This window comes from Copadichromis virginalis, linkage group LG4 (genome assembly GCF_057382275.1).
Source record: "Copadichromis virginalis isolate Kocher_CV1m ecotype Utaka linkage group LG4, C_Virginalis_male_GT1.1, whole genome shotgun sequence".
NCBI classification, from domain to species: Eukaryota; Metazoa; Chordata; class Actinopteri; order Cichliformes; family Cichlidae; genus Copadichromis; species Copadichromis virginalis.
Window position 1 is genome coordinate 19514597 of NC_140621.1, and position 10810 is coordinate 19525406.

The window sequence follows — 10810 nt, forward strand, 5'->3', positions numbered from 1 at the left end:
TGGACGTGTCCTTACATGATGGTCCTTCTCCTTGCTCCGCTTCGGTCTCAGGTTTCTGCTGCCTTATCTATTCACTGAAAAAGTGGTCATCTTCCTCATGTCCTCATGGATGTTCGTTGTCTCGTCCTGGATGGTAGTTCTGACACTCACCAGTCCTCTGCCTCCTTTCCGCTTATCGTACAGTCACGGGCTGCTAGACTTTCATTAGTAGGCTGTGGTGTCTACAGCAGCCTGAACCGTTGATCAAAGGCAGGATGTATCCATGCATTCAACCTCTTAATGCCGATTTCTGCCCCTACCATTCAAATGCAGCAGACTCATCAGACCAGGCAACATTTTTGTGATCTTGTCCAAATATTATTGATATCATGCGAATTGTATCCTCAGTGGCACATAGAGTGATCTTCTGCTGCTGTAGCCTGCCTGCTTCAAGGTTGAGCTGCGTACTTTGGTCGTAATGAGTTGGGACCTTTTTTGGAGTTATTTCTTCCTTCTGGTCATCCTGAAACAGTCTGACATCTGGTACAAACAGTATTTTCACCCAGTGAACGGCTTTTAGATATTTGCATTAAAGCGCAGCTAAACAGGTTTTCCTGTATTCCAGGAGAGGACTTCTAATCACTGAAAAAGCAACTGTACTTGCATAGTTGCTGTTAATAACACTTTGAAGCCAGTTCTATTACATTGCATGTATATTTTTACTGTATACCACAAACATCTTCTCAAATACAACAGAACTGTAAATTTCAAACCACTTAATGCGTAAAGCTACCTCTAATTGAGTTGAAGGCAACTTTATTTTCCAAAAAAAGCATTCCAGCAAATCTAAATCCCTGTGGGTGCAATTCACCAGAACACAATAGGCGAGGTATTTAATTCAGGAGTAAAAGAGCGGAGCTGATATTTTACAAGTCTGATGTGTTTAACAAAACCCCCAAGTGCTTTTTAAGAGAATTACTTCTGTGCTTTGTGTATTACTGATGATGCTTAAGAAGTTAAAGTGCTCAGGTTAAGACCAAATAAAGCCATCTCTGAGCAGTGCTGGTAATGGCCGGGTTCTAAAAGTAACATTACGTCTTGTATGAATCACTTTTCACCTTTCGGGAAAAAAGACTTTTGCTTTAAAAAGTCGGAGTCAGAGCAAAAACACCTCTCCTAAATCAAGCACACTGTAACCACAGCCAAATATCCAGTGTATGATGTCATGAAGAGATATGTCAAAAGAGAAACTGCACTAACTGGCAGCAGCCATAGTCATTTTTTTCCCTTTTTTCGGCTGGGCAGATTTCCAGACCCAGAGCCTTTCTTTGCTCTCTGTGGCTGCTGCCTTCAGGCTCCATTACAATGAGTATAAATAATACTCAGCGCCTTGCTTTCAGACATCTATGCACTGAAATGGAGACTTAGCAGATCCTTTCATGTCTACATTTTCTATATCTTATCCTAGACTACTATTACAAGATAACAATAAAGAAAAAACAAAACAAGCCACAGCAAATTAATATGAATCTTTATTGTATTTAGAAATCCACGCATCAAATCTTTTTTTTTTTAATCTTTTTTTTACCATTTACACCAGGGGAGAGAATGAGGGACAAGCTAAACGTCATGCCTTTCCCAGCAGGCGAAATGCGCTACAGGATGGGCTGAAATGGAAAGGGGAGATACATAAAGTGCTTTTGTCAACAGTTTTCTTTTTTAATAGAAAAAAGGATCAAAACAAAAGGTTTGCAGGTGGAGGGAGAGGACACGGGGGTCCATGGACGTGACGGCATGAGTGCATGTGAAGGAGGTGGAGAAGGTGGTGGTGTTGGAGGAGGGGGGGAGAAGCAGAGATGTTGATGAGGAGGAAGAGAATGGTGGTTGGGGGTATTTGTCATCAAAAAAACCAAAAGAAAAAAACCCAAAGAAAAACAAACTGACTGGTCTCAACCCAGGATGAGGCTGGACTTGCCACCAGGGGGGTTTCTTCGGCCGCCTGAAGCAGCGCTGGCACCTCCCGACGGGTCGGAGGGCTGTGGCACCTCCTTCTGCTGCTGATCTTGCTCCTCTTGCTGATCTTGCACATCTTCAGGATACTCTACAGCAAAAAAAAGAGGGGGGATGTGTTATTGTGCAGACCACAACAATGGGTGATGTGGCTCTTATTTTGTTCTGCAGTTTTTCCAGATGTTGCAGTTTGGAGTGGACCTCAAGCTCACAGCGGCTCTCCAGAGCAAAATATGGACTACTGTCAGCAATCTTAGACAGACTATGGAGCAATAACTGGCTCAAGGTGACCCCACTTTTAATATACGAGTGAGGGGACTCTCCAGTAGTAAATGATTATTTTGGATGACTGAAAAACAAACAAACAAACAAACAAACAAACAAACAAACAAACAAAAAAAAACCAAACCCAACAAAAGCAAACAAACAAAACCCATCCTTCTATCACTGGAAAAACTGGGCCCTATGACAGGAAATCGACATCTATCAAAATTTGACAAAGCAGGCAAAATGGTAACAATAAAAATAATAAGGATAATAATGAATTCATACATCTGTGTTAAATCTACACTGCAGACATGAAATGTGCAAAGAAACATAACTACACACTGGTGATGACACAGGCACAGGTATAACTGCTGCCAATGGCTTGAACTAGATTCACTGCAGAAACATAATTCTTCTGTCCTTTTACTTTTAATGTTGGCTAAGATTTCAAACTGTGTCGCTTCTTTTAAGTATTGCACTTAAGCAATTATGCAAACACATAAATATGATCCTCCTGGTTGGAGCCAGAGCAAACTTATCAGCTAGCTGGATCTATCAGCACTGAACACTGCTGAGATGGAAAGGGTTAAAGCTGGTTTTATGCAAATTCTGGCTAAAAACAGTCTCCACACTTCAGCTCTGTGGGCTCAGCGGAGTAGTTGAGGGCAGCCCTCTTTAAATGAGTAAAATCACAGCATTAAAGCATCGCCGTCTTTTTATCCATTACCGCCTGAATTGGTGCAAAAACATTAGCACATTGCATGGAGACCTTTCATTTAAATCTTAGAAATGAGGGCAACATGTTCCTTTTTGGAACATTTTGAAATCTTTTTTTTTTTTTTAGAGGTATAATACACACTCAACTGCTGAATGTGCTCTGTTTGAACCCTCAGTGTGGAGGGCCTGTAGCGTTAACTCGGGACAACATCAAAGACATTAGGTGTGCTGAATGTCGATCAGAAGCTGATATATTTAATCTCTGTTCGCCCTTGTCTTATCAAAAATGTGCACTACTGGCTCGTCTGCTGGGAGAAGAAACTAACTTAGAGGGCAGTAATGAACTGGCTTAAGTGCTTGAAAAGTTTTTGATGGCATGTAATTGCGAATATTTATACACAACACACTTCAAAGTGCGCACACACAAACGCACGTGCATTCCAGTCATTCAAAGGCCGTGCAGAAAGTGAGCTTTGATTTAATTTTCATTATGGTATGCGGTCGAACCTTCCCATTAGCTGTGGAGCCAGGTATTCTGCTGCAAACATGCACCTGGAGGTTAATAAAAAGCTTTTCATACTCAGTGGAGCTTGCTATCAAACAACAGCTGCTCGACTACACACCGACATACCATCATGACAAGGAAAAACCACATCAAAGAGCCCACGTTGTGTTGACTCAGAAAGGGAGAACATGTGTACTCCATGCTTAAAAAAAATCAAAAACAAAACAAAACTGTATGCCAGCAGCAGCATACCAGACCAGATCAGTCGCCATAATCTGATCTTTGCAGAGGGGAGAGTGAAATTAACGGATCTGTTCTAGAGCTATACCGAGGAGCTTCTCACGACCAAGTCATGCAGTTCTGTTTAGACATAATCAGACTGTGACAGAAACCTGAAAGCCTTTTTATAAAAACACCCAAGTGCTCAAGACACTTACCATCATTTCCTTGTTCTTGGCCGTTCTCAACCTGCAATGAAAACACAAGACAGGAATGTCACATCTCTCCCCGACCTGGCTCCTCTGCGAACGTTTCTTCGTTTGAGAAGAAGCGTTTTATATACAACCACAAACCCAAAAAAGAAAAGGAATGCTGCCAGGAAAATAATACTGAACATCCACAAGGCAGTTGCATATACAGGAACTTTTGTGCAAGCACTTGTAATTGCGAATGATTAATGACAGCACTGCTGTGATTTTTGACCCTAGTGATATGTTTCTAGGTTGGCAGGTGGAGTCGGCCGTTGCGTTTTCTCTGCCTGTCTTTATTTGGATTCTACCCATGTCGACAAAACGAGGGCCGCCTCATTCACACATTAAAAGGGATTACAAATGTCAGTGGAGGATATCTACCCAACAACATATCCTGGGTCTGTTTCAAACAGACGATAAACACCAGGGTTTCCACCAATGTATTAACAGCTCGGCAGCGCGCTGGGGACAAGCTGGCTCAATGCCAGTCCTAACCACTGGAAACTGGTTTTTTGGACCCAAGTTACACTGATCGAGTTAATGCAATCTTACCATTTCTGTTAATTACACATAAAAACAGCTTGAAAGAAATAAAGTTACAAAAATGAATAAAGAATGAGAGCAGATCTTGTGACTTTTTAGATAAAGTGAAGCGAATGATTCGCGGCTCTCATCTCTCGCTCTCTGGGATGCCGTGCTTCGTTGTTCTCTGTCACAGACTTAACAAAACTCTCTTGGCAGCAGTTGTGAACTCATCTTTCCCCCCAATGACTTTTTCCACTGAACTGTTTAGAATTAAAGTTAATCTATGACAGTGTTTTTTTCAGCCTGGTACTTGGCTGCGGCTCTGTTTTGGAAACAAAGTCTTGAAAGGGTGAACGGCTGGTACCTCTCGTCTCTGATTCCAGACCAAGGCGGCCCCAGAGTTGTGGATGGTGGTCAGCTCCGGCTCAGGGTTCTTGGGGAAGAGGAGAGGCTGCTGTACTCGCCTCAGCGGGGCCGACGGCTCGCCGCACAGGGTTCCTGTAGGCGCCCCGCCTAGGCAGATAAGGGACAGACAAGAAAAATATGCTTTCAAACTATTTAGAAAATAAGCTAACACTAACACTCATGGCCCTTTAATTGTTTGGGGTTTTTTCGCTCCTCTTTTTTGGTCAGAAGATTACACTGAAGCTTAACAGGAAACCCAAATGGCAAAACATAAGGCTCCAGAGCAGCACAGTCATACCATATGGACACTAATCCAATTAGTGACAAAGCCACCCCAGACCCAAATCTCTCTAGCCCCACCAATCTACCATGCTCATCACAATACTCATTTTCTCAGATTTCTCAGATTCACTGATAAAACATCAGCTTGATTAGAGGCTCAAATAACACAAGACAAGAAAAAAAAATCATTGGGAACTAAACAGGAAACATCACTAAATCCGTTTGAGCGTCTGCAACAGACCCAGAAATGAAGTGGAACGCTTCCAGGCAGACAACCTGAATGCCAAAACTCACAAAACCCTGCAGCGCCTGCACTCTCCTTTAGCAGAAAGAGCTTTAAAAATCCTGTGTTGGCCCACTGTGGGGAGGCAGGCTGTGCTAGCTCAAGCCACATAAGGTAACAGCTATAAACCCCGAGGGCCAGGGAGGGGACAGACCGTCTTTGTCATGAGGAGAACGACGGAAAGCAAAGAAGAAGAGGAGTGGCCATTGTTGTTAATAGAGTGAAGTGATTCAGCACTCAACAAGCGCGTCTTCATTACCGGCTCCACATTAAGGAGTCTGATAAATTCTCTGGACAGTCAAGAAATATGAAACGGAAGAGGATTTAAGTAGATTGATGGACCAGAGAGATGCATTATGTTGTCATTGCTATAGGCTTCTACTTAACCTTATAGATCTCCTGGGTCTATGGCATAAATATATTATAACGCTGAGCCTACTGAGCTTTGAGACAGCAACAGCAATCATGCGGCTGATGGTAGTTTCGTTTTCCCCCTCTTATTTCATGTAAGCACTCATGTGGTCAGAAGCTGAGGTTACTTGCACATACCCACAGCTTTGGTATCTTTAAACCTTAAATTAAATTTTACTTACCATACATTTTCTTATTTTCTCACATAAACATGACCATAATGAGGTCAGTAGTTTTTTTTTTTTTTTCTTCAACTCTTGGCTCTTTATGACTTCAAAGAAAGCCAACATACCTAATATGGTCATCTCAGACACATGGCTCTGGCTGTGGGCCAAGAAGCCTCACCTGCCATTTGTAAGTTCCAACCAATCAGAACAAAGGCAGCTTAAAGGAAACGAGGAAGGAACTAACAGAACTTTCAGACAGTGGATGACCCCAGAGGCTTCAACAAACCCCAATACAAGTTAAATAATGATCATTTCTCTTGTATAACCCCAATAATAATAAGAATTAGAATAATGAATATTGCTGAATGTTAGAAAAATAGGTCCCCCTTAAAATCCTAGGGAACATCCTGGCTGAACAACAACCTGCTTCTATGTCAGTAAAACAGAATACAAGACAAATCTTTAAAAGAAAACCATCAAAGTATAGTTAAAACAAAAATAAGTTACATTTTTTAAAAAAAAACAAGTTTAATTTTTTTTCTTACATTTGCCACTTAGTAAAAAGACACACCATGAAAGTGAGGAATCAGATTCAGGCATTAAAGGACTACCTTGGGAAAACCCCCACCGCCCTCCCACCTCCTAGTTTTAGCCATGAGGACAGCGCTCCATTTATTTTGTTTTCTGAAAACTGTGGCGCCACCATCTCTTGTTTAAAGTAACGCTTATAGCAGCTAATCCATGCTTGTTTTCTGTGCTCTTATTTTGTCAAATGTTTCTAAGGTCGTTTGAGACTGTGCTATCATAGCTAAACTTATAAATTGCCCAAAGGCAAAAAATACTTTACAAAGTGGCTCTTGATGGTTGAGACATGAAAAGGTGTATTTGATCTTAACAAAACAAAAAAAACAAAAAAAAAAAAAAAATGTACACAGGGCTGCACGCCAAAGCAAACAATGAAACCCGTTCATCTGCAGCATGGGTTCAAACACAGGCCACATAATAGATCGCACAATGCTTATAAGGCTTTAGATTGTTATTAACCTTGGTCATTCAAGCAGAACTTTATATCCTCCTCATCCAGTTGCATCCGTTAAAGTGGGACAGCTGTGGTAGGCTCTCCTCAACTTGACCCAGAGTGAAACAATGCAAGCAGGAAAAGGCTTTGCTGTAAGCAGCTGCTGGCTGCAGAGGTCAGAGGCTGATGTAACGATTTTAGGCCAAATTCTTCATCGTCCACACTCACCCAGAAAATCTGATACGCCATGTAAACAGTTTTCCACAAAGTGCCCAGTGTGAAAACATGTGATCTCAGGCTTGTGAGGCCCTGAGCTAAAAAGCAAATCTGCAGAAATGCCACAGAGCTCGAATTTTTTCCCCCCTTTATGCAATGTATTAAATCACTGACTAACTGGACCATCTTTAATTACAATCAGTGAAGCCAATCCATAATAAAAGATCCAAACCTTGCCTGGCACTGTCAGGCCACATTAATATTTCACCTACTTCCTCTACTACTCACAGTGCCACTCACAGGTCTCGTGGCCCCGGCTGCATTTTTCTGCATCTTCTTGCACACTCAAAATAAGATGTCCTCTGTGGCTGCAGAGGGCCGCTAATTTCACCCACTGACACATTTTTAACTGACGCATTTCTTTCCATAGAGGACTGATCCTCAGCCCCATTTAACAAACCCTCACTTTGAATTACCCTTACGTAGTACTCTGGGGATTTTTCTCTTTTTCTGTGCTATTACTCTTGTGGGATGCTCTTTCTGACAACCCAAACGGAAAAATTTGGGATCTCTATCTGTTCCTAGCTTAAGTTAGAACAATTACTTCCATGGTGTGTGGGGTTTTTTGGTTTTTTTTGCTTACTTAAGGCTTCTGGTAGATCTGTCTGCTTTTGCAAGATAGAACTTGCTCTTCGTGTGTGTTTATACAAGCTCCCTGATGTAAAACCACAGTTTCGTGTAAATCAAACCTGTAAACCTTGATTTCAGCTCTGATACAGTCACATGGAAATTCCATCAATCAAGAAATAAATGTTAGAGTGAATTACTAGGTGGATTGTTCCTCCGATGAGCGTGAGGGTCATCAGGTTCTGCAAAGATGCTGGAGGCCATCTTGTTCTTGCGCTGGGGCGTTGTGTTGTCATCTGTGCCAAAGGAGAAGCTGGAGTCCCCACCCGGCGGTCGTAGTACCCTTAGAAGCAACAAAATGACAATTTTGACGTCAGCTGGAATGACACCCCGTCTACCATGCTCCTATCTCCCTCCCCCCGCCGCTCCATAACCTCTCGCTTCAAACTGCAACACAAGGCCTTCACGTCACACACCACTGATCAGATGCACAGCGCAAAAATAGGAAAAAAAAGAAAAAAGAAGATAAAATCAATAGTGAAATAAAACATGAGGTAGCCCCAAGCTACATGCAACCTTCTCTCTACTCCACCCTAAATCTTTTATAAACATACCACACAAGAAAGAAAGGAAAAAAAAAACAAAAAAACATGAGATACCAGCAAGGTCCCCCCCACTCTCTAAGCCCCGGCTGTCAGCCTGTCAGACAGACAGTCCCAATCTCTGCCCTGCAGCTGACTCCAGTCGCATATAATCACAGAGTTAGCTGGCTAGCTGCTGCCTCTCTTCAGCGCAGATTCCTTTGCAGTGACATATGAGGGCTTGTGTCTGCTTCTAGGGGGAATAATTACACAATTATCGCATTTATTCATCAAATCTGACGTTTATTTTGGTCACAATCGCACAATGGAAGTGAAAGGTCTGAGGTTTACGCTAAATATAGGTCATGTAATATTGGGACTGTTCTAGAACAGCACAGAAAGCCAGGATCCAGATACACAGATGACAAACAAAGCCTACTTTCCACAGACTTTCTTCCACCATGAACCAAACAAAAGGAATTCAACAGCGAGTAGGGAAACCCTTTTTCTCCTCGCTGTGCTCAAGGGCAGCTGGGGTGGACGACAGACACCGAGGTGCTTGCAGAGCCACTGCTGGACCCCTCCCTCTTTTTTTTTTCTTTTCTTTCCACCATCAAACTCTCCTCTCCTGGAGCCCCCTAAAGTCACCAGCTGACACACCGAGCAGCTGTCCGAGGGCCAGGCAGGCAGATGGGAGTAAAAAAAAACAACAACTCTGCTCTTGAAGCACAGCTACAAAGAAAGCAACCAAGACGAGGGGGAAAAAAAACCAAACATCTCACACAGCCCAATATACAACAACGTGAATTTGCACATTTAATTCTTGGCTGTGACAACATATAATGCCTAAACCAGACTTCACCTCCCGGCCAGAGAGGATGAGCTCATGCTTTCCACATACACACACAGATTGCGACGGTGGGGGAAAGCTTTGAGCTGGCTGGCAGCAGACCCCACCCTAGAATGAACCTGCAAATAACATGAGTGAAATGGCAGTCATGTTTGGAAGCCTTAGGCCACTTTAAGGCAGGTGAAGCTGGGTAGGATACTGCTAAGGTCCAGAGCCAAAGATGGCATGTCTGATAAGGCAGGATAGGAGGCCTTTGATTTTAGCCTAATTCAAGCTGCTGCTCTACTGATCTACTTGGTCGTCCAGAAGCAGAAATGACCAGCAGCTCGCTAAAGGGGGCTTTAAGGGGGAAAAGGCAGAAGAGCTAAGGAAAGATTTACAGGCTTAGCTAGCTCAGAGCCCCCACCCAAGCCCCCTGCATCATCCGAAAGCAACATGCGGACTGACCGACATTTGACATGCTCACTCAGACTCAGCAAGGGCTAACAGTGGCAGTATAAAAATCTCTAGCACGCCCTGAAATCATGCCTCGTTATAAAGGCGGCCATAATTTTAAGGTTTGCACTCTTCCCTGTAAGAAAAAAGAGAAAAAGGAAAAAAGGGAGGAATGCACGAAGCCGACATATCATCACTTACAGGAAAAGACTCAGCGCATGCTTGGAGGATGACTCTTAAACTGAGTGTAAAACCGGGCATCAGGCTCGCGACCCCGCTTAATGAGTTTCCCTAAAACTTCCTTGAACCAAAATTCAAGAGATGATGACATAAGCAGACCGCGGTCTAGTCTGGGACCTTTCCTGTAATCAATCAAATGGACTCTATCGTTTCTTTTCTTTCTTTCTGTTTTGTTAGATAAAATGCAACAAAATAGAACAAGTTAACAAGACGTTAACTCCAAGAGCAGCACACTCACAGATCTTTCCTTCCATAGAAGGAAAGAAAGAAAAAAAGTGGTGACTTGAACTATTAAAAAAAGTTATTTCGCAGTCTAGAGCAGCCAGCGGGGAGCTGACGTTAGGCTTAGGCAGCTTTGTCCACTTCTCCTTAAACAGAAATGTGGAAAAGATCCTGTCGAGCAGTTTGTTTCCGAAACCCAGGCATGCTAACCTCACTAACTTCGTGTAGCTAAAGGGTATGGTGCATCAGACACCCAATAAGATTATCTTAATTAGCTAGATTATGTGACAGTTTAGCTAAATCCAGAAAAATCCCTCGCCAACCACCACCGGGCTAACACAGCCTGTGATATTCTGTAGCAAGCTGTCTTTGAGCAAAAACGAATAAAAGAGGCGTTTGCTAGCTGAGAGGCTTTGCCCGCATCCTACTTCTTTTGTTCCTCCGTGAAAAGGCTTTCGGCTCCTTTTTACCTGGAACTACTTTTAGCACCAGGCTCCACTCCTTGAAAGGTGGTTGTCGTCGTCATCTTTTTTGGAGTATTTCGATGTCTGGCAGTAAGAAACAGTCAATTAAAAAAGTAATGGTGGGGGGGATAAATCC

At 42.8% G+C, this 10810-nt stretch overlaps 1 protein-coding gene across 1 annotated transcript in view; it reads right to left on the minus strand.

The window, feature by feature from the left end:
- Positions 1-1493: 1493 nt before the first annotated feature.
- Positions 1494-10810, minus strand: part of LOC146711264 (jupiter microtubule associated homolog 1-like) — a 9415-nt gene continuing 98 nt past the window's right edge. Inside the window, exons 1-5 of the mRNA XM_085454056.1 lie at positions 10681-10810; positions 8083-8225; positions 4838-4986; positions 3916-3946; positions 1494-2080 (exon numbers count right to left, since the gene is read on the minus strand). The exon at positions 10681-10810 is cut by the window's right edge and continues 98 nt beyond it. Coding sequence (XP_085310182.1) covers positions 1929-2080; positions 3916-3946; positions 4838-4986; positions 8083-8225; positions 10681-10736 — 531 coding nt within the window. The 5' untranslated portion in view covers positions 10737-10810 and the 3' untranslated portion in view covers positions 1494-1928. The remainder of the gene's footprint in view (positions 2081-3915; positions 3947-4837; positions 4987-8082; positions 8226-10680) is intronic.